The sequence below is a fragment of the Rhinatrema bivittatum genome, chromosome 4 (assembly GCF_901001135.1).
Source record: "Rhinatrema bivittatum chromosome 4, aRhiBiv1.1, whole genome shotgun sequence".
NCBI lineage: Eukaryota > Metazoa > Chordata > Amphibia > Gymnophiona > Rhinatrematidae > Rhinatrema > Rhinatrema bivittatum.
In genome coordinates, this window is record NC_042618.1 from 458,289,076 (window position 1) to 458,313,645 (window position 24,570).

The following is a 24,570-nucleotide window of genomic DNA, read 5'->3' on the forward strand; positions in this document are numbered from 1 at the left end:
GCAGAGCAGCAGAAAAAGAACACTTTGCTGTCTTATGGAATACTAGATCCCAGTCGTAGTCATCCAGTGTTTCTCCCAAGTCTTGGTTCTAGGCCTTAATGTGTGAGAAGTTATGGGGGGGATGGGTGAGTATATTATATCTTAGATGTTATGCCCTGCAATTTATCAGTGATCACAATAGTTCTCGAGCAAGGATTTAGATAAGCACAAAGATCCTGCTCTCCGCCAAAAAAAGCTAAAAAAATGACGGACCTTTGCGTAGGCAAGGAAGATACCCGGACCTAGTATATATTTTCCTGCTAAGCCTCCTAAGCCTAAAATGAAACTCTCTCTCATAGAAGATGTCCAATATTAGTAATGCTTGGATGGCCCACTCTACAAAAATGTGAGACCCCATGGTGTTATGAAATAAGGAAGATGAAAATAGTAAGAAGATCCCACCAGTATAGATTTCCATTGAGCCTATACTCTTAACATGTTACGAAGGGCTGGTGGCAAATAGGCAGGTGGCCGCCAGGTGTTTTAGGTTGCCAAGGGGAGTGCCTATATGGGCATCACCCCCACCAAAGTTTGCTCTAACCGCACCCACTGTTTGATTTTGACATTTTTATATGTCATCTAGGGCCCTAAGTTTTGCCGCTGCAAAACACCATAAAAGGTTAGGGGCTCCCAACCCACCGCTGTTTTTGGGGAGGACTAATACAGCCCTTGGTGTCCACTTCTTCCAAATGAAGCCATAAATCTTCTGCCACTGCCTTAATATAGTAGCTGAAATATAGATGGGGATTGTGGAGAAAAAAATAGAAGGCAGAGTAGAACATTCATTTAGACAACTAGCCAAGAAGTATTCCCTGATCCATTTATTTAAATCTCTCTCTATATTCCTCCAAAGGGAAACATTAATTAAAATAAAAAAGGTCCAAGCTACAGGATCCAACTTGCACACCTAAATATTTTATCGACTTTTTTGCCCAACGGAAAGGGAATTTCTGTGTTATGGTGGCACTATCCTCTCCCGGTAGGTTGATGTTCAGGAGCTCAGATTTATCATAGTTCACTTTAAAGCCACTACTTTATGAAAGTTGTCTAGCTCGCTCATCACTCCGAGATTTATTGGGTTCAGATGTAAATAGAATATTGTCTGCAAACAGGATAACTTTAAAATGCAGACTCTAAAGCACCACACCAGAAATGTTCCGATAAGTGAACCCTCATTGCAAAGGACGAAAAAGGGAAACATAGGTGACAACAGGCAGCCTTGCCAAGTACCTTGCTGGATGTTAAGGCTGGGCTTGTAGCCTCCGTTCACCTTTACCCGTGCTTTAGGGGAGTCATAAAACTTTGCTATCCATTGCTGAAAAAAAATCCCAAATTGCATTTTCTGCAAGACTTTTAAATAAAAACGGCCAGTGCACAAGGTCAAAGGCCTTTTCAGTATCAATGGATAGCAGAACGGAGGGAAATTGCTGGTGTTTAACCCAGTCCAAGAGGTCAACTACCTTTCGAATGATGTTGTTATCTTCCACCATGCGAGATGGAATAAAGTCCACTTGGTCATTAACTGGGATGGGCATGATTGAATTTAAACACTTGGTGAGACCCCTCATTAAGAGTTTGAGATCTAAGTTTATCAGGAAGATAGGTTTATATGACCCACAGTTAATAGGGTCCCTTCCAGGTTTTGCAATTAGTGTTCTAGCTACATTGGCGTGTGCCTCTAAGGAACTATGTTCCCACAGAGAATTAAACATGGCTATTAATGGAGTGACCAAGATGTGGGATCATTTTTTGTAATAAGCTTCTGAGAGGCCATCCAGTCCTGGGGACTTGCCAGACTTTAATGATTTTATGGTGTATAACACCTGATTCCCAAATAGGACTATCAAGAAGGGATTGTTCGGGTGTAAGTGACGTTAACCATATGGATTCCAGATTGGAGTCCATCTCTACTTCTTGAATATTTTCATACCCACTATAAAGTGTCGCATAGAAATCAGTAAAGCATTGCTGGATGCTTTCTGAAGAAGTAATGATAGTTCCATGAGAATTTTTATTTTTCACAATATTCTGGGCAAGAACTGCTCTTAATTGCCTAGCTAAGATGTGTCCTGCCTTATTGCCCCCTTCAAAAAAAATTGTTTGGTTACCTCAAGTGAGAAGGCAATAGCCTCGGCATCCAGGGTCTGGAGCTCTGTCCTAGCTACATTCAAAGGACGAAGGGTTGTCGGGAGTTGTGAGGACATGTGTTGTGCTAATTGAGCTATATCCACTAAAAGAGACACGTTTCTCTTTCTGCCATTTGCAGAAGGTCACCCGGGAGATGGGTACTCCCCTTGCAACCGCTTTAGAGCACTCCCAAATCATGGGAGGAGATAATGTCAAGTTGGAGTGGAGGTGAAAGTACTCTAAGCACTTCCCCAGGTGTGACTTAAGTGTGGGATCTTTTTAAGTGTTTCATTTAATCGCCAAAAGCATTGACCAGGGTGTTGCAATGCTAATTGTACATCAATCCATACAGGAGTGTGATCTGACCAAGTGATGGGTTCTATACTCTCCTCAATCACCCTATTCTGAACATGCGAGTCCACTAAAAAATAATCAATACGAGAGTATAATTGATGGGCATGGGAGTAGAAGGTCTAACTACGTGTGGTAGGATGTCTTTGCTGCCAAACATCTCCCCAGGTTCCACCTAGATAACAGGGAAGCTAACGGTTGCCTCACATGACGAGGGATAGAGGATGACTGAATGGAACTATCTAATAGGGGGCTCCTGATTAAATTGAAATCTCCTCCCAGAATTAGACACCTCTCCACGTGTTTGACTAATAAAACACCAAAGGAACGAAAGAAGGAGCCCTGTCCAGTATTGGGAGCATATAGGGTGACTAATGTTATAATTTCCCGCCCTAGATGCATCTTTAAAATAACATAGCGACCTTGGGGATCTGTGATCGGGGCGAGTACTTCATGTAATAACCCACTAAAGATCAGAATACCCACCTATGTATACTTTGCGCACTTTGTGCTAGCTGCTAGGTATTTATGTGGAAATTGGTGATAAAACAACAGGTGTTCATGCCTTTTCTGTAGGTGAGTTTCTTGTACCATCGCTATTTGTTCCTTTGTTGGGTAGTAATTATTCTTTAAAGTTAACGTTTATGGTGGTGGTTAAGCCCTTTTACATTAACAGAATTCATTCTGTGATTGACATAACTCTTTAAAACTAAACTTTACCCTTAACATAGGACTCTAGTCTGACTAAAATGTGAAGGAAAACAAGCAGTATGCAGCCATTACCAGTTATTCCCCTTGGAGAGAGATCCCATTCCCAAACACCAACCCATCAAAATAGGCTGCCGAACCTCCAGGGTGGTCTCCTTCACTTTCAGGAGGGCTCTAACCGCCAGCAGGAACAGCCACCGCTACTCCCTCCTCCTTGGAACACAATACTAGAACTTTGAAAGAAAATTAATGTATATAGTTTATACTATGAAACTAGTATTTTGTAACTTATAATTTCCTCCCTAGATATAATTGGTATTAATACCTTCAATAGGCAGACTCAAACAGGTACCTATAAAAAGACCCAATAAACATTACCAATATCTAAATTTCACAAGGGACATCCTCACTGATCTGTACTCTCAGTCACCACTAATTTCCAAAAGTAGTTCTACAGGCTGTTTTAAAGGCTTGTTTTCAAGCAGTCGGCCTTGGTCAGATAGAACTGATCTCGAGTCCCTCTGAGTGTTGGCGTAGGGGGTCTTCCTCCTTTCCCTATTCTGTGCCATCAAGGGTGATCTAGTTTCTGCAGTTTAGTCGGCTTCTTAGTAGTAATATTCATCTGAAGCCCATTTTCTCATGGGCCTCTACTGCTTCAGCTAGTGTTTTGACTCGATGGGTGATTCCTCGTGTGGTGAACTAGAGACCAAACAGGTCCACCGATAACGGCTGTTCTCAACCCTTAGAAAGGTCGTGGCCTCTTGCAGTTCGTACCGTTTACGCAGTGTAGTAGGAGCCCATGTCTTCATAGATATTTAGGGAATGGCCTTCCCAGAGCCAGCTGTTTTGTTTCCTTGCAGTTTCTAGAACTTGTGATTTTCTTTGCACAAAGCTATGTAGGCAGAGGATTGTCATGTGGACTAGAATCTGACCTGGGGCCCAGTGCTCTGCGCTCCCTCTATTTTAACAACTGGGGAAGCTTCCTCTGTAGTTTCGCCAGGCTCGTGTCCCTCCCGTAGAATGAAGCTACACACTTTTTCAGCCACTTCCATCGCATTAGTATAGTCTGCAGAGTCTGGGACTCCCATATTCTCACAGGACAAGCAGGATGGTAGTCTTCACATATGGGTGACATTACAGGATGGAGCCCAATCACTGAACACATTTGCCAAAGTTTCTAGAACTTTGACTGGCACCTACTGGGCATGCCCAACATGGCACTAAACCTGCAGCCAGCAGGGGTCCCCCTTCAGTCTTTGTTCCGCGCAGCAGTAGCCACGTGGGTTAAGGAGCTCCACAGAGATTCCTGACAGGAATTTTCCTCATGGAATTACTAAAAGCTTTCATACCCCACAGGGGTCCTTACTTCGAATTTTTGACTCCGCAGTACTCCAGTAAGTTTTTACCCATTTTCGGTCGATTCCCATAGAGTTTGGCCCTCGTGGCCTACTGGCCGTCGACCGTGGCTCAATTTTTTCAGAGGCCATGGCGTCAGAGTTCCATCGGTGCCCAGACTGTACTCGCACCATGTTCATAACAGACCCTCAAACTGTAATGTCTTGGGTGTGAGCATGATGTCTTTGACCTGCACCAAATGTGCCTAAAGGTTGCAAGGCCAGAATGGAGAAAATGGAACTTCTCTTCCGTTCTCAAACCCCGATGCCGTCTATTGCATCGACGTCATCTGAACCGGCACCGTCCACTTCACGCCAGTATCAGCCACTAGCCGGTGACCGCCCAGCGTCGACTTCTCAGCCTTCGACTACCCCCCCCAGGACTGAGGGGATTGTAGAGAGAAACATCTGCATTGACGCCGGAAGTCTCGGACCATCGATGAAGAAAAGTCATCGACCTCACCACTATCGAAGAAACCCCGTCCAGAAAAGACACCGACCCTTTCTGCGACAGGGTCACCAAGGTAACCCTCACCTGGACGGGTATCGGGAGCCGCGACTCCGCCTTTAACGGTGGTCCCTTCGGCTATGCCTCTGCCTCCTTCTTCCCTTCTGGAGCTGGGGCTGCTTGCTCCAGGTCTCCATGAAGAACCGGACCGGATGGTTCAGGAGGCCATCGATAAGGCGATGCACAGACTCAAAGTTCTCCTGGCACCGGAATCGATGCCGGTCACGGAACTGACCATCGATCCCATTCCGGCAGCATTGGCACTGCTGCTCTTGAAGATGGAAGCACGCTTAGCTGCTTTTCCACAGTTGGATCCTGGGTCACCGATGGCTACGGTGCCTTCTCCGCTCACTCTGTCATCGGAAGGAGAAACATCATTCTGCATTCTGCCATCGGGAGTCCTGCCGATGCCTCAACCATCGATGCCGATGAGCCCATCTGCCCTCTATGGGGCGGATTTTAAGAGCCCTGCTTGCGTAAATCCGCCCGGATTTACGCGAGCAGGGCCTTGCGTGCGGGCGCGCCTATTTTCCATAGGCCTGTCGGCACGCACAGAGCCCCGGGACTCGCGTAAGTCCAGGGGTTTTTCGAGGGGGGCGTGTCGGGGGCAGGGCCGATCGCGGAGTTTTGGGGCGGGACGTGACATTTCGGGGGCGGGCCCGGGGGTGTGGTTTCGGCCCGGGGGCGTGGCCGTGCCCTCGAACCGCTGGCACGCGGGGATTTACTTCTCCCTCCGGGAGGCGTAAATCCCCCGACAAAGGTAGGGGGGGGGTTAGAGAGAGGAAGGGAGGGGAAGGTGAGGGGAGGGCGAAAGCGAGTTCCCTCCGAACTTGGAGGGAACTGAGGCAGGCTGCGTGGCTTGGCGCGCGCCGGCTGCACAAAATTGGCAGCCTTGCGCGCGCCGATCCTAGATTTTAGCAGATACGCGCGGCTACGCACGTATCTACTAAAATCCAGCGTACTTTTGTTTGCGACTGGTGCGCCAACAAAAGTACGCGAACGCGCATTTTTTGTAAATCTACCCCTATGCCTTCATCGGTGCCTCCAGTACTTCCCTCGATGCCTTTGGAGCCTAGACTGGGACCTTCAGGAATACAATTGTCCCATCCTTCTCAGGTTCCTAGAGGGGCAGGTACTGTTCCCTATGACACCTGGACAGACTAGTCTTCTCAAGACACCGATGACTTGCCATTGCCGCATTCTCCTCCAGAGGATCTATCCTTCATAAATTTTGTGAAGGAAATATCTGAATTGGTTCCCTTCCAATTGCAGACTGAACAAGATGAGACATCAAATGATGGAGTTGTTACAATTCCTGGATGCTCCCAAGGAAATAACCTCCATCCCTATTCACCAGGTGGAGTAATGGCCTTTCCTTCTTGCCTCTGGAAGCACTGAGATGGTGGCCCTTAGTTGCAGAGGTTGTTGAAAAGTGTCCTGCACTGCTCTTCGCTTGGTTTTGTAACCGCAGGGAGAAATTAGAAATCGGTCCCGAGAGGATGCAGTGCAAAATCTAAAGCATAGCCTTCTCTTATCATGGTAAGGACCCATTGGTCCTTTACTTTGGCCATTCCTCAAAAAAACAGGGACAGTCTGTCCCCTATCTCCGGCACCGAGGAATGGACCTGCACCCCTTCATTGTGGTGATTTTGCACCGGAAGCGGACTGGGAGATACCAGGCCTGACGAACCAGTGGCCCTGAAAGGACTGGGACCAGGTCTGTTGCCTGTTAGGAGCTTGCTGAAAAGGAGCCGCGGGCGCACTAGATGGGCGAAATTTTAGATTCCCTCTGAATCTGGCCCAGGAGGAAAAAGAGCCTCTGGATTTCAGTCTATCCTCCGGTAACCGATGAATCTTCTCCCCCAGAGATTGGATCATATCTTCCAGGTCTTTACCAAAAAGTAGTTTGCCTTTGAAGGGCAAGGACCCAAAGCTGTGACTTGGAGGAGACATCCGCTGACCAGTTTCTCAACCAGAGGAGCCTATGAGCTGAATCAGCTGAAACTATGGATCTTGCCGATTTGAGCAATAGATCATGTAGTGCATCCGCGCTGTATGCCACAGAAGCTTCCAAACGACCTTCCTGGACTGCCTGTTCATCCGATAAGTTGGCGTTAGCTTGCAACTGCTGAATCCAGCGGAGACCCGCTCGTAAGGTGAAATTGCTGCAAATAGCCGCATGCACTCCCAGTGCTGAAACCTCAAAAATCCTTTTAAATTGCACCTCCAACTTCCTGTCTTGCAGGTCCTTGAGTGCTGTAGCTCCAGTAACCGGGATCGTGGTCTTCTTGGTAACAGCGGTCGTTGCCGCATCTACCTTGGGTACTCGAAGCAGTTCTAAAGCATCCCCTGGCAGAGGATATAGCTTGGCCATGGCTTAACTCTCTTTCAATCCCAAGTCTGGGGTATCCCATTCCCGGAAGAACAAATCTGTAGCCGAGAAACGAAAGGGAAAGGAAGAAGCAGGGCCTCGCAGACCCAGCAACACCGGATCCATAGCACCCAGTTTAGATTCCTCAGGGGGACCTTCGATTCCCAGTTCAGCTAAAATAGAAGGAATAAGGGGACCCAACTCCTTCTTTCTAAAGAGGCACACCACCTTAGGGTCATCCCCTTCCGCAGCATGCACCCCACACATTGTGCCTTGGTGCTGTAAATCAGGGTCTACACCCACCCCCTGTGGGGGCTTGGGCTAGAGGTCTGGGTCATCTGGATCAGAATCCGGACTAGAAGTATCCATAATAATCTGGGGAACCCCTGACCAGGAGATGCTTAGGCTGAGCTTTTTACCAGATTTTTACCGGATTGCAGCTTCCCCAACTTCCTCTTCTTGTAAGTTTTATGAAGCAACAACACAAATTGTGGTGAGGAGGAGGAGGAGTCTGAGGCCCCCTCGGGGCTATCTTCCATTGTAGGGGAATTAGGCTGAAAAGGTTCCCTGTCCTTGCTGGGGAGAAAGAGGAGATGGTAAAACCCCTCCCCCAGCGGTGCACTAGACACAACCCTGAATGACTGGAAAATGGCCCCTGTTCCCATGCTGAATGGGAACTGATCAGCCTCAGAGTGAATTGCAGCAGAGACGTCCCAACTGGGACCCGGGCAGACTTTGGTTTAACTAGTTTTGCCGTTTTAATATTTTTTTTCAGCTCCCGATTGGCCCTCCCCCCCGGGAAGCAAGCTGAGCAAAGGCTCTCCCTGGAGAACTGCGCAGGGCAAACGGGTGAACACGGCATCGAGTCGTGACAGGAAAATAAAGACAAAATAAATTAAAGAAAATCCAATGAATAAACAGCAAAACGAAAGGCAAATACCACGCTGAGACATGGAGTGAAAGAGAGAGACCCGGCGCAGGAGAAAACGAAAGCAAAACTTTTTTTAAATTATAAAAGTTGCCCGGCAGTAGTCCAAAGTGCTGATCTTAGTGGAGTGAACCGGGCTCCCCGGTGTCGCACCCAAGCTGCTTAAGTAGGTACGTAGGGCCTTCGACCCTTTGAAGCAGCTCCCTCAAATATATATATATATATATATATATTTATTTTTTTTTTTAAATCTGAAATAAGCCAGAAACAAAAGACAAAGTCCCCTAAACTAACTAAACACAAGATACCAACTAATCACACAGCCCAGACTGTAGGTTTTGCACCTCCACCATCTGCTGGAGACAGAGGAATACTGCCAGACTGTAGGTGGCACCAGCCTATTTAGAGGCAGAGTTTGTTTTGATAACTGCTCTGTCTCAATCTGCTAGGGGGGGGGGGGCAAAACCCAGGAGTCTGGACTGATCCGGGTACGTACAGGGAACCTCTAATTTCTTCTGTTGAAAGGGGAGTTGTAGGACTCACCTTGGTCCCCCGTTGGCACCATTTTGCATGCTTGCCGTGCTGCCGCTTGCTGCAGCCTGTTCGGGCCTCGCAGTGCTGCCTTCAGAGACCTCCGGCGGCAGCTTACTGAACGAAAACTGCTTCAAGTCCACAGTTTCCCTTTTCATCGCCATCAGAACAATACCAGCAATGAAATGAAAGTTGCAGAGCACCGAGGGCGGATGAAATCAGCAGGAAAAACTGCTTCTTTTTTTTTTGTGTCCTGAGGAGAGCTCTGACTTTAAGCAGCCATCCCCGTTCGCAGCCAAAAGAGCGCCCCTGGTTCTGTATTTTTATTTAGGTGTGAGATTTGCATCGGTTGGTATATAACATTTACATTCCACATCTCATGATCAAGGTATCAAGGGCTATGGAACGTCAGCTTGTGGTAGGAGAAAGGTGCCCTGTGCCTGTGCTTAGACTTGTATAGAAACTAAATGTTGAAGCTAATCTGATGTGCTCGCCAATCAGGATGGCACATCTGTTGTACTGAATAATTAAGTTGTAGATTCCTATGGCATTTTGAAACTGTTTTTTGCATGGAGAAATATTGCTATAGGAATAACTGTTAGCTGTGGGGAGAGACTATTAGTCTTTGCGATAGCAAATCTACAGCCAGACGATTGGCGAGCATCTAAATTATCTTAACCCAGAAGACAGTATTAAATTCAAGGTAAAAATTTTGTTAGCATTTCAGACAATAAAAACCACAATTTTTAGTAACAGTGGTGAAGAACATTTTAAGATTTTTTTTTTCTCACTGCTCCCTTTTTGTATTGATTTTTTTTTTGTCTTCTAAGTTCACATACCATTTTTTTTTTGTGTATATGTTTAGAATAGTCTACATAATTGCTGCTTGGTTTCACTGTATTTTGAGCCTTGTGCTTGGGGCATTCTCTGAACAATGAAATTCTTGTAGTAGTAGCTCTACACTCTAGCTACTCTATAATTTTATTTTTTGGCTGCCAATCATTGGTTCAAGTACATTATTTAGTGTAGCTAGGGAAGTAAAATCTTTTTTCTGAATTACAAAGGACTTGCAACAGAGAGGAAATGCAGTCATACTGATCCCAATATTTATAATTTTAGGAGTTGGTTTATAGCAGCCTTGCATCAAATCACCTTTTCACATGGTTCAGTTTTTCCATTTAGGCAAATACTGCTTATACATGGCTGGTGTGAAAAGCCCTGTTTAAATTAGGAATGCATGTGAATTTAATAGAAAGTAGCTCAAGTTAACTCCAGTGCTAAATATGCAACAGTCCAACACATCCAAAATAAAGTAAAAATGTATAGTTAGCAAGGGTTTGTGTATATTGGGGTAGATTTTTAAAAATTGCGCGATCGCGTACTTTTGTTCGTGCACCAGGCGCGAACAAAAGTACACTGGATTTCGTAAGATACACGCGCGAGGGCCCTGCATGTGTAAATCCGGAAGGATTTACGCGTGCAGGGCTTTTAAAATCCACCCCATTGTTTGCTGAGATTTTGTTTGGCACATTTCTCATGGTGGCCATATATCTACACAGTTTTTATGAATTGGTCCTTTTTAATAGAGAAGAATTCTACTCCTGGGGGAATTCACACAAAATTAATTCTGTGCACAAGAATTTAAAATTCAGAAAAATTCTGCATATTTTATATTGGTTAAAATAACAAAATACACATCACTTAACTTTTCTTTATTACATTTTAAAGTAATTACTCAGATGCAGAGTTTAAAATGTTTTTTGAGCAGAATTCCCATAGAAGTACATCGTGTCCTACCTCTCTCCCTACTCCCCTGGCTAGACCTCTTTCAAGCTACCCTCTTAGGCCTCAATTCCTCCACTCTCCACTATCTCTCACCTCCCCTCCCCTTCCATGCTCAACTCCTTCCACTCTGTTTCCACCCTCCACTCCCATAGTTTGACCCTTTTCTCATACAGGCCCTCACATAAACCCACACATACCCTCACACAGGCTCCACTCACATGTACTCCCTCATACGTGTTCCCTCTGTCCTTCTCTCACATACGCCCTCATACAAGCTTCCTCTCTCACACACACGTTCCATCATGCAAGCGCCTTCTCTTACGCACACACAGAGCCTCACATGCACACTCTCTCCCACACACACTCGTGAGCTTTCTTGCCTCTCATGTTGGGCCTTCTCTGCTGCTAGGCTTGCTAATCTTCACCACACCCTCGTGGCCAGCTGCTGCTCTGGGCCTCATCTTTGCCATGAGCAGGACAGGCTCCGCTTGCTGTTAGCTGATCCTCTGCTTGATTTTCACTGCAAGCGGGATGGGCTCTGCTCATGGCCCAAGGGCTTTTCTCAGAAATTCTGCGCTCTGCAGTATTTATTTGTTTTATTTAACTTCTTTTAATATACTGATGCTCAAGACAAGTCTTATCGTACCGGTTTACAATAAAGCGCAGAATTCCCCCAGGAGTAGAATTCGTAAACTAACCTGCATAGTGGTAATGAAGAACCTGGTTTGGCTAGCACTGTGCAGTAGTGTGTATATTCAGGATTCTTTTTTAAAATTAAACCTGTAATTATACAGGGTTTTGCATAAGCACTCTTATGAACTCTTCAGCATAGTAAATGTTCTAGTTTTTTTTGTAATCTAGATGAATGGTTCAGGAACCTTAACCATGAAGCTTCAGCTTCTCTGATATCCCAATCTGGTTTTCTTAGAAATCCCCAACATACTTTGAGTAAAATCTTAATAGATGTTTTGTTGCTTAACTTGTGTCTTAGCCACAGAATATTCTATAAACTGTAGTTTATGGATTGTCTACTTTGGTGTTTAACCTTTCCATTTTTATATTTCCATTAATGTCCAGAGGATGCAGTATGTGGTTTACTTTTTTTTTTTTTTTTTTTTTTTTTAAATAGTATACCTCCATTTGCATTATTGTACATTTGTCAGTTTACTTGTTTTGTATGTTCTGCAGATATTTACTTCGCCAAGGAGCAAATGTAGGCGTGGTTAATAGTGAAGGGGATACTCCATTAGACATTGCTGAGGAGGAAGCGATGGAAGAACTGCTTCAAAATGAAGTAAATCGACAAGGTAAAATGAATGGTCTGGTAATATGACCCTTAAATGCAGACTTGTACCACCATCACTCAATCTATAATGGAAAAGTGACTCCTAAACCACAAAGGCCAAATTTATCCCATCACATTTTTGCTGGCTAAATTCAGCTATGGATGCCAACGCCCAAGGCTTTAGAGTACAAAGTTAGTAAGACAGTGAGTGGTTTATTCTGTGATACTCCCTAATAGTTGTGACTTCTGGATAATATTGCTTGGTAAGTGTAGTTGGGACCAGTAGCTTCAAGCTGGAAAAATAATTCTTCTAGGGCAGCCTTGAGCCCTGTTCAAACTGCTGATGCTGCCAGTGGTGGAGCAAGGGCATATCAGCCATTTAATGAGGCCCCACTACTCGGCATGTGCAGCCTGGAGCCAGGTTTCTCAAATCGACAGAACTCTCTGTAAAACATCCAAGCTTAGAATGTTCTAGAAGCTTTTTTGGTGTTTCTGTTTGGTCTACTCTACTGTGCTTTTTATGAGTCCAATCCTTTAATATAGACAGAACAAGCTATATACAATAGTTTGAGGTGTTCACTACTTTAGCATTACATGTAAAACTTTTCTCTTTGGACCAGGGATTGATGTAGAGGCAGCTCGAAAAGAAGAGGAAAGAATAATGCTTAGAGATGCAAGACAGTGGTTGAACAGCGGCCATATCAATGATGTCAGGCATGCAAAATCTGGTGGTACAGCACTTCATGTAGCTGCTGCTAAAGGATATGTAGAAGTTTTAAAGTAAGTTTTTTAAATTTTATAGGGCTTTCCATTTATTCCTATTCATGTTTTTTGCCTATAGATACTTAAAAATGTTGAAATCTGATTGAATTTTTAAAATTGTCAAACGGATCCTTTCGACCTTGCCCAGTGTACTTAACTATCCCTACTGATTCTTAGTGGATTAGTGAAGAATTATAATGTTGGGCTTTATTGCTTAAATAATTCCTTTAGGTTGATGGCCTTATACATGTATAAATTGACTTGTATTTGCTATCTGCTCACCCTTTGAGTTGTCCAAGGTCCTCCTATTGAAAATAGGACTAGAGGGCATTCCATGAAGTTAGCAAGTAGCACATTTAAGACTAATCGGAGAAAATTATTTTTCACTCAACGCACAATAAAGCTCTGGAATTTGTTGCCAGTGGATGTGGTTAGTGCAGTTAGTGTAGCTGGGTTCAAAAAGGGTTTGGATAAGTTCTTGGAGGAGAAGTCCATTAATGGCTATTAATCAATTATACTTAGGGAATAGCCACTGCTATTAATTGCATCAGTAGCATGGGTTCTTCTTAGTTTTGGGTAATTGCCAGGTTCTTGTGGCCTGGTTTTGGCCTCTGTTGGAAACAGGATGCTGGGCTCAATAGACCCTTGGTCTGACCCAGCATGGCAATTTCTTATGTTCTTATGTGTATTCCTGATAGCAGTTGGAGACGGATCAGATTTCAATCTGACATCAGCCCTAGTACATATACCCCTGCAGGAAGTGCAGCTCTTCAGTATTTTCCGTCTCTATAGCAGTTAGGAACTGCCTGCACGCTCTCACAGCATTAGAGTAAATTTAACAGAGAAAACCTGAAACAAGAAATCTTACCTCTACAGATGAGCCCCACTCTCCTGCGGGAACACCCTCGGGTCCCTCCCCCAGTTGAGAATTCCCGAGGTGATTTCCACGATCCCTCGGAGGTAAGCCTCAGTCCGGCGGCTGACCTTCAGGGACCTAGCCCCCGATTTCGGGTGCGGCTGAGAGGCAGCAGGTGCAACCTCAAGTGCGGCGGTGAAGGTATTTTCCCTCTCCCCCTGCAGCCGGAGACCGCCCGGAACAAAACCGGGAAGCGACGAGACAAGGTAAGGTAGAAATCTTCTTTAAAGACTCCGGTCTCCGAAGCTTGAGGAGTCTCACAGGTCGCCGGCTGGTACCAGTGCCACCGGGTTGATCCGCCCTAGCAGGGCTGGACACTGGTTAGATCCAAGGGTCTCCTCCCATGTGGAGACCCTCCGAGGGGGTCGCCATATTGTCTGCATGATCGCTGTCGCCATTTTGGCCCTGTTCGCCGCCCTGTCCGCTGTTTCGACTCATGCGCACAAATTACTTGTACGCACAACGTCGCACGCTCAAGTACCGTACGCACAGGTTATGTGCGCAGCACGCGCTTACTGTGCCGGGCGCATAACTATGACTTGTGCGCACACCAGCGAGCACATCTTGAGCGCACACTCAATCCACACACACACATTTGACGCACCAGAGCGCATAACAGATTTTACGCGCCTACATCCATGGCACCACCGGAAAAGGAGCTCAGGGACTCTGCCCAGCATGCCACATCAGAGCCGCACAACACGAAGAAGCCGAGGCCCTGGGAATCCAGCCCAGGGCCAGCCCCATCTGGGATTGAGTGTTAGCTCCTCAATAAGTACCCCGGACCTAGCAAATCCCAGCGGGACCCCCAGGGACACAGCACCTCCTAGCTTGGACCCAGCGTTCTATCTCCTGGGTGGAATTCTTCAAAGGCCTGCACATCTTCGTTCACATGCAGACGGAGCCCCCAATAACACGGCCACAGCCTTCACCAGAGGACATTTACGCCCCAGGCCCCTCTAGGCCCAGAGAAGTGATTCCACCGCCCAGAAGCCCCACCTACGGGGACACTGACAACTCTGAGGAGGAATCAGAGCCCCTGGAGGAGGGGGACCTCCCTCCGGGGTCAGAGCCTCACCAGACCATGAGACGCTTCTTCACCAAGGACAAGTTTCCAGACCTGGTCACCCACAGCCTGAAGGAGCTTGCTATCCTGGGCACAAGTGCCTCGGGGGAGCCTAAGACGAATCCCCTGCTAGAGGGACTCAGTCAGACCTCCCGCCATTTCAGTCTGTTACAAGCCGTCCAACAGCTAATTGACTTGTAATGGATTGCTCCATAGTCTACATTCAAAGGGGGATGGGCTATGGCAGCCATGTATCCTCTGGACCCTGCGGCCAAAGACATTCTGACATGCCCAAAAGTGGATGCCATGGTCTGTGCAGTCTCGAAGTGCTCAAAGATGCTCAAGACAGACATCCTTAAACAGTCCTTTGACGTCGCCACTATATCTCTACAAATGGCAGCAGTATCATTCCTCGCGGATGCTGCTTCCGATCTGGTGCGCACCGCAGCTAGAGGAGTGTCATCAGCTGTGGCAGCCAGGAGACAACTCTGGCTTCAAAGCTGGTCGGCCGACGCGTCTTCCAAAATGAGACTCAAAAGGATGCCCTTCAAGGGATCCCTCCTGTTCAGCGAACTAGAGAAACTGGCTAACAAATGGGGCGAGTCCCCACTGCTGCGGCTACCGGAGGACAGGAATAAGAGAAACCGGCGACTCTTCCCCCAATCCTCCAGGGGCAGAGGTTCACAGCGCTTCAATCCATACAGAAACACTTATCAAGCACCTCATCCTACAGGCAGGAACCAGTACTTCGGAACAAGCACAACAAAAGGGGAACCAGCTCGGGTCCAGGCCCCAGCCGCACCCCACAATGAGATTCAGCCGACCTGTCCAAAGGAAGAAGCCATAGGGGGCAGACTTGCCCTAATCTACCAAAGATGGGTCAAGATAACTTTGGATAAGTGGGTCCTAACCATCATTCTAGATGGGTACTACCTGGATTTCCTCCGAACTCCTCTGGACAAGTTTGTGGAATCCCCCTGCCACAACCCCTCCAAGAGGGTGGCAGTGGCAGCTACACTGACCAGATTACTGGCCCTAGAGGCCATAACCCCAGTGCCTCCACAACAAATACTGGGCATTATTCCATTTATTTTATCGTCCCCAAGAGGGAATGTTCAGGCCCATCCTGGACCTCGTCTGTCAACAGTCACCTGAGGATTCCCTGCTTCCGCATGGAAACCCTACGCTCTGTAATAAAGGTGATACAACCGGGAGAGTTTCTCATCCCTGGACCTGTCGGAAGCCTGCTTACACATTCCGATCCTTCAAGGACATCAGCGCTTCCTACGCTTCAAAATCCTGGACCGTCACTACCAGTTCCGGGCACTATCCTTCTGGTTAGCCACAGCACCCCGGACGTTCACCAAGATCATAGTGGTGGTGGCAGAAACACTGAGGAAGGAAGGAATCCTCATACACCCTTACCTAGACGATTGGCTGATCAGGGCGAAATCCCCAGAGGAAAGTCATCAGGCAACCAACAGAGTCAAAACTCTACTGGAGAGCCTTAGATGGGTGGTCAACACAAACAAGAGCTGTCTGCAGCCCTCACAGTCTCTAGAATACTTAGGAGTCCGATTAGACACCAAAGAAGACAAGGTCATCCCGACACAGACAAGGAGATCAAAACTGATGAACCAGTTGCAAACCCTGCTGAGCGATCCTCGCCCCACAGCATGGGATTACCTACAAGTCCTCGGTCTCATGGCATCCACACTGGAGGTAGTGCCATGGGCACAAGCTCACATGAGACCCCCTACAGCGCTCACTTCTATCGCGATGGAATCCACTGTCCCAGAACTACGCCATAAGTCTACAGCTGTCGGGCAGAGTTTGGACCCAACTACGATAGTGGCTACAAGACAGCCACCTGAGCCAGGGAACAAGACTATCCTCCCCGACCTGGATCCTGCTCACCACGGATGCCAGCCTACAAGGATGGGGAGCACACTGCGAAGAGCTAACCACCCAAGGGCAGTGGAACGCAGAAGAGTCGGGATGGAACATCAATCGCCTAGAAACCCGAGCAGTCAGACTAACCTGCCTACGGTTCGGTCACAGACTCCGAGACAAAGTGGTCAGAGTAATGTCGGACAACTCCACAACAGTGGCCTACATCAACAGTCGGGGAGGAACCAGAAGCCAACAGGTGTCTCTGGAAATAGACCCCCCTAATGTCGTGGGCGGAAGTGAATCTCCAGGAGATCTTGGCCGTCCACATCACCGGGAAAGACAACATCACGGCGGATTACCTCATCAGAGAAAGTCTAGACCCAGGAGAATGGAAGCTGTCTACCACAGTGTTCCAACTGATAGTAACCGTTGGGGAACACCAACCATGGACCTTCTGGCAAACCGGTCCAACGCTCAAGTGCCCAGTTACTTCAGCCGCAGGCGGGAACCTCAGTCCCAGGGGATCGATACCCTGGTACAGACCTGGCCACAGGAGACTCTTATACACCTTCCCGCCGTGGCCCCTATTAGGCGTAATCATTCACAAGATAGAACTACACAGGGGACCAGTACTTCTTGTGGCCCTGGACTGGCCAAGAAGACCATGGTATGCAGACATGCGAAGACTACTGACAGGGACCCTCCTGCCACTACCTCCACACAGAGACCTGCTCCAACAAGGTCCAATCCTCCACGAGGATCCAGCTCAATTCTCTTACAGTCTGGCCATTGAGAGGGCACGCCTGAGAGCGCGGATACTCGGGGGCTGTAATAGACACCCTACTCAGAGCACGCAAGTTCTCCACATCTCTAACATACATAAGGATTTGGAGAGTATTCGAAGCCTGGTGCGAGGACCACATCATCATACCACGCTCAGTCAAAATTCCTGCGGTCTTGGAATTCCTACAGAACGGCCTACAGAGGGGATTGTCCTTCAACTCCATCAAGGTACAGGTGGCCGCATTGTCATGTTATGGAGCCAAGAGCGACAGCATAGCCTCTCACCTGGATGTTTCACGCATCCTGAAAGGAGTCAAGCACATCCGACCACCCCTAAAGTGGCCGGTACCTCTCTGGAGCCTCAACCTGGTCCTGGATTTCTTAGCAGGAGCCTCTTTCAGACCTCTCCGCGGCCTGTCTCTCCGACTATTAACATTGAAGACAGCCTTCCTGCTGGCAGTTTGTTCAGCCCGTCATATATCCGAGCTACAATCACTGTCCTGCCATGAGCAGTTTCTCAAGCTCACCCCGGGAACCATCCAGCTACGCACGGTCCCCTCGTTCCTCCCCAAAGTGGTGTCTCATTTCCATCTTAACCAAACCATTTTGCTACCATCGCCAGATGAGCATAAGAATTTGGAAGAGGCTTGAAGTCTATGCCACCTCAACATCGGCAGACTCCTATCCAGATACCTGGAAATGTCGGAACCCGTACAAAACACAGATCACCTATTCGTCCTTCACAGCGGGAAGAGGCAAGGGGAAGCGGCCTCGCGAGCAACCATAGCCCGCTGGATCAAAGAAGTCATCAAGGCAGCCTACGTAGAAACAGGCAAGCTGCTGCCTCTACAAGTCAAGGCCCATTCTACTAGAGCCCAGGCAGTGTCCTGGGCAGAAACCAAGATGCTGTCACCCACCGAGATCTATAGGGTGGCATGGTCCTCCATCCACACTTTTCCAGGTTTTGCTGCCTGGATGTTTAGGCTCGGGAAGGCAGTACTAAGTGGGTCACGGGCAGCCTCCCACCCAGTTCGGGAGTAGCTTTTATACATCCTATTGGTCCGGAGTCCACCTGCTACATGCTAGGAAATGGAGAAATTACTTACCTGATAATTTTGTTTTCCTTAGTGGGATGGACTCAGCATCTCACCCGTGGCTGCGATTACTCATGGAATTCTCGGGGGACATCCCCGGGAACGAGTGATTCAAGGGTAAGCCATGCTTTCCTTCATCTAGGACACCCATCCTACTGGGTGTCGACATTTCCCGGTTGAGGGCACTGGAGGTCTCCAGCTATAGCCAATTCAACCAAATCAAGTTATAAAGTTAGTTATTCAAGTTATTCAAATTAGTCAGTCACACATATATCCACAATGCTTTTCGAGGAGAATACTGAAGAGCTGCACTTCCTGCAAGGGTATATGTACTAGGGCTGACGTCGGATTGCAATCTAATCCGTCTCCAGCTGCTATTAGGGGTACACTATACCCATTGGTCCTGAGTCCATCTGTCTACACTAAGGAAAACAAAATTATCAGGTAAGCAATTTTTCCATTCTCTCTTGCCCTTGAGAGGTCTCGCCTGAAGAAGCGAGGTTACTCAAAGGCAGTGATTGACACCCTGCTCTGAGTGCACAAGTTCTCCACATCCCTGTCTTACATACGGATCTTGAGAGTATTTGAAGCCTGGTGCGGGGACCGCAGGATAGTCCCACGGACAGCCAAGATTCCCATGATCCTGGAGTTCCTACAGAATGGTATGAAGAAGGGGTTGTCACTCAACTCCATCAAGGTCAGAGTAGCTGCCCTGTCCTGCTTCAGAGCCGAAGTGGACGGTATCCGGCTATCAACCCATCCGGATTTGACCCGCTTCCTGAAAGGTGTTAAACAACTCCAACCACCCTTAAAGTGGCCGGTGCCTCTATGGAATCTCAATCTAGTATTAGACTTCCTAGATGGGGCTTCCTTCAAACCAACACGCAGTCTGTCACTATGCCTCTTAATGTTGAAGACTGTATTCCTGGTGGCAATATGTTCAGCTCATCGCATCTCCGAACTACAGGCACTATCCTGCCTGGAACCGTTCCTTAGGTTCATGCCTGGAACCATACAGCTGCACACTGTTCTCTCCTTCCTACCGAAAGTGGTTTCCGAATTTCACTTGAACCAAACAATCTCATTACCATCCCCAGATGAACATAAGGACTCGGAAGACTCACGCCTTCTTCGCCATCTAAACATCGGCAGACTCCTAGTGCAATACCTGGAAAGATCGGAACCGGTGCGCAAAACCAATCTCTTGTTTGTCCTTCACAGTGGGAAGAAACAAGGAGAAGCGGCCTTGCGGGCAACCATAGTTTAATCAAGTTATTTAAACAAAAATATATCCACAATGGCTTTTCGAAGACAATACTGAAGAGCTGAGGTTATTGCAGAGCTATATCTATAGTGATGTCAGCTTTGAAATCTGATTCAGTCTTCCATCTGCTAGCAGAAGAGCACTATACCATTGGTCCTGAGTCATCTGTCTATACTATGGAAAACGAAATGATCAGGTAAGTAATTTCTCCATTTTCTCCGGGGGTGGGTTTTTTTTTTTAATTTTTAAATGTACTACATGCTAGCTTCATGGAATGCCCCCTAGTCTTTCTTCTACTTCTATTTCTACTTCACATTTCTATAGTGCTACACTTAGGTCAACCAATGGCAGGCCCCATATTTGTGTTGGAGCAGAGCAGAAAACTTGACAAGCTTGTTCATTTCTACCCAGTAATCTCAGGTTAGCTTAGGATGCTTTTCTGCTCAGTTGGGGAGCAATCCTCATGTATGCTTTTTTGCCGATACAGTTGATTACGAAAACAGCACAAAAGCTACTACAAGACACTGCCTGCGTGATTGTTATAGCTCCAGCATCACCCAGCAGTCCACCAATACTTCTCTGGGCGGACCCTGTCCTGCTAACTCAGGACAAAGGAATGTTGTACCAACTGAGTCTTCAATCCCTCTGCCTGGTGGCATGGATGTTGGATGCTTAATCGCAGATCTTTGTCCAGAAGTACTGAAGATAAGGTAGTTTCAGCCAGGAAACCCGCAACTAGGCAAAACTGTCCTTTTGAAATGGAATAGATATTCCAGGTGGTGTCAGAAAAATGCTTTGGATCTATTCTTTTGCGAGTCCAAGCATTCATTATCCTACTTGCTCTTCCTTCTGACTCAGACCTCACTATGTCTTCCTCCAGAGTACATTTCTGCACCATAGCGGCCTATCATGTAATAGACATAAGCTCATTTCTACTCATCCACTGGTTGAGATTTGTGAAAGGTTTATGGCATATGGAGCCACCAGAAATCTCCAGTTCCATGGGACTCTAATGTTGTCCTTTCTCAATTGATGAAGGCACCCTTTGAACCTTTAGAAATGGTTTCTCAAGTTCTTGATGTGGAAAGTAGTTTTCTTGGTAGTAGGTTCTGCTAGAAGAGTCAGCAAACTTTAAGCTCTGCTCATTACCCACAGTACATGCAATTTTTCCATAAGTGTGGTGCTGTGCGTGCACTTTCTCTTAAAGGTGGTCTCCACCTTCCACATCAATCAGTCCATTGTATTGCCTATCTTCCTTCTGCGACCATATGTATATGAAAGTGAGAAGACTCTTCACAAGTTAAATTGCAGAAGAGCTCTGGCTTGCTTACAAGAGAAGAATTCTGCCACATTGCAGCTCTTTGTTTCATATGATCCAAATAGATTTTAGCAGTTGCTAAATATACATTGTCCAACTGGTTAGTGGAATGCATTCAACACTGCTACACTTCAGCAGGTCTGCAAATTAGATGCTGTAAAAGCTCATCAAATGAGTGCTGTGGCTTCTTCTGTTGCATATTTGTGAGAAGTGCCCCTTGACATCTGCAAAGGTGAAATATGGTCATCTGTTAACACCTTGTTCGGACAATAACGGGCCGCAAATCTCCGAGCTGACAGTAAATTCAAACAAGCAGTTCTGTGCAGCCTGTTCTTGCAGTAGTTACTCTCCATGGTGAAGTCTGGATTGCTTACTCAGTGAACACTCCACTGCAACCCTCAGTTTGGGACTGCCCACATGTCATGGCTAACTCAACTTGCTGATTGACAGAAAAAGCGAATTTGCTTACCATAAAACAGTGTTTTCTGGAGATAGCAAAATGAACTAATGATGCAAAATACCTGCCTACTTCCGTGTAGAGTAGACTACTAAACTACTTTATCGACCTAGGAAGATCATGAGACAATACCCATGTGGGAACTCTGCACATGTTCAGAACTAAAAGCTCTCCTAGCTAGGAGAGCCAAGTCCATTTGTTGCTGCCAGGTGATGTTGCCCACATACCATGGCTAATTCATCCTGTTATCTATGGAAAACAGTTTATGGTAAGCAAACTTACCCCTAGATTTATCAAAATGCTCTATTTATAGCAGAAGTAGCACCCGCAATAAAAGTGGTATGGCTAGGCTAATTTCCCTGCTCTCGCATCACATAGGTAATTTCTGCAAAGTGTGACACTTGCCCCACCTGCACTAATGTTTACTTTGCGTGTTGATTGATCCACCGCAGAGGCATTACATCGAAAAGGTTATCGCACATGCCCGTGGTGGTGGGGGGAGAGCGCCTTTATAGAGACCAATATGTCAGTTTACGAGTTATAGCATTAACGAGGGGGCACTTTTAACTCTGTGTGGGGTTTGGGGGTAGGATAGGTTTTACATACACATTAGGAGGTACAAACAGCAAAGTTGAATCACTGAAGATTTCCTGCTGTTTGAATTGATGAAAGGTATGAGGGGAGTTGATTTATAAAATGCACTCTCTCCAACAGTATATGTGCGATTTAAAAACCTTTTTGCCCGGGAATGCACAGCTAACACAGCCACAATGCAGAGAAAAGAAGTGGTTATTTCTGGCGTTAGAGTAGCCACAGCAATGTGGCTTTTATCACATTGGGAGCCGCTCATTACCATAAACTGCCCAAACTCTATGGTGTTATCCCTGAGTGTTTTAAAGAATATTTTCCTAGTCAGCCTTCACATATTCCTTTTCATCTGAATCTCTTGGTACCACTTTTGTCCATCCTTCTGTCACTGACATTTAAAAAAAAAAATAAATTCCTGTCCCCTTGTTTTACCATATTAGCTATCTTTTTTTTTTTAAATAAATTTGCTCTCCACTGCTTCCCCCAGCCTCTTAACTGTTCCAGGTATTGTCGCATCTTTCTGCCATCTCCTATAGTTTATGAACGTCAACCTTTTTCCTTACCTTTTTAGACTACCCCCTTTAGAAAACTAGAGCAGCCTTTTTCCTTTGCTTAGTTTACTAACAAAATGGTTAGTTGCCCTTACAATACCTTCTTTTTGTTTTTCTTTTGCCCACTGCTGTTCTAGTTCCCTAGATTTTCCCATTTAACTAATGACTTCCTACATCAGGACCTTTGCCTTAGAAGGCATCTATTATTTGGTTTTCTGATTTTTGTCCTGTTAAGCTCCTATTTAGGACTCTGCTTTCCTTCTCAGAAGCTCCTTTTTTTTGGGGGGGGGTGGGCAGCAATTTCCTCCTTTTGGGTTTCCAACTCTCTCTCTGAACTAGAGATGGGATCTGGCACTGAGCCTGCATTTGCAACTGGGGATTCCGCCCCCTACCTCTTCACTTATTTTTTTTTTCCCCATCCCTTTCCAACTTACAGGCCGATACAGTAAAAAACGCGGGCGAGCGTGCGCACAGGACACTCTCCTGTGCGCACGATACAGTAAAAAAATTATTTAAATTAGGCCCGGAGGTAAAAAGAGGCGCTAAGGACACTAGCGCGTCCCTAGTGCCTCTTTTCGGACAGAAGCAGTGGCTGTCAGCAGGTTTGACGGCCAACGCTCAATTTTGCCGGCATCAGTTCTCGAGCCCACTGACAGCCACGGGTTTGGAAACCGGCAAAATTGAGCGTCCGGTTTTCAAGCCGCAGGCCTAGTTCAAATCTTTTTTTACTTTTTTAAACTTTCGGGACCTCAGACTTAATATTGCCATGATATTAAGTCGGAGGATGCACAAAAAAGCAGTTTTTACTGCTTTTCTGTGCACTTTCCCGGTGCCCGGAGAAATTAGCGTCTACCTTTAGGTAGGTGCTAATTTCTGAAAGTAAAATGTGCGGCTTGGCTGCACACTTTACTTACTGAATCGCGTGGGAATAACTAATAGGGCCATCAACATGCATTTGCATGTTGCGGGCGCTATTAGGTTCGGGGGGGTTGGACGAGCGTTTTGGACGCGCTATTACCCCTTACTGAATTAAGGGGTAAAGCGCGCGCGTCAAACGCGCATCCAAATGCCGGCCGGTTAGTTTGGTCTAGCCATTGCAGTGATGGTCTCTGGTCCTAAATCTGGCCATTTAATGTCATCATTGTAACTCCCTCTCCCAAGGGGATGTGAACATAGCTTCTGAAGTATCCTCAGCTCCTATCAACTCACGGAGCAGATGAGCTGAGTTGAGAATTGAACCTAGATCCATCTGCATACGAGCATGCAACAGTACCTCTGAGCTACCAGCCTGCCTGACTTCATTATTTTTTTTCATAAGGAAATTCTAAATCTTGGATGAATGATGCACTATTATAAAATTGTGCAAACCAGCTTGTAGGATTTGCACTTTTTGTTTTTGCCTGATCGTGATGACTGACCCGAAGTGAACAGTCCCTTAAAATATGGATGCATTTGAATGGAAACATAGCACATTGTTAAAATGTATGGGTTTACAGACTGTACTAATACAGCCAGTGAGCCACAAATTAATCTCAGAAAGACGAGAATTTTATTGCCCCTATTCCTTCATACCTTCTCAACTCTTTATCCACCTGGGGAGAGGAAAACCTGATCAGAAATATTTTTGACACGTTTGTAGCATGCATGATATGTCAGAGCTGTGGATATTTATATTAAAAGTATCAGGAAAAGAAGTATTAAATATGGTTGTAAACTGTGAAAACTATACTGCAGAGGATAACTTCATTCCTCTGCTGCTGAGCAAAATTGACCTGATGCTATGAAGATTCTCTTTATACAAGCACAAGACTATGAAAATCCATCTGGTAGGGGACAGGGTTTTATTAGTTT

The 24,570-nt window shown here is 46.4% G+C and overlaps 1 protein-coding gene across 5 annotated transcripts in view; it reads left to right on the top strand.

Moving 5' to 3' along the window:
* PPP1R12A (protein phosphatase 1 regulatory subunit 12A) overlaps nucleotides 1-24,570 on the top strand; it is a 306,305-nt gene that overhangs the window by 120,877 nt on the left and 160,858 nt on the right. For all 5 annotated transcript variants that reach the window (XM_029597125.1, XM_029597123.1, XM_029597121.1 and 2 more), the window contains exons 3-4: nucleotides 11,931-12,049; nucleotides 12,648-12,807. In XM_029597125.1, coding sequence (XP_029452985.1) covers nucleotides 11,931-12,049; nucleotides 12,648-12,807 — 279 coding nt within the window. The remainder of the gene's footprint in view (nucleotides 1-11,930; nucleotides 12,050-12,647; nucleotides 12,808-24,570) is intronic.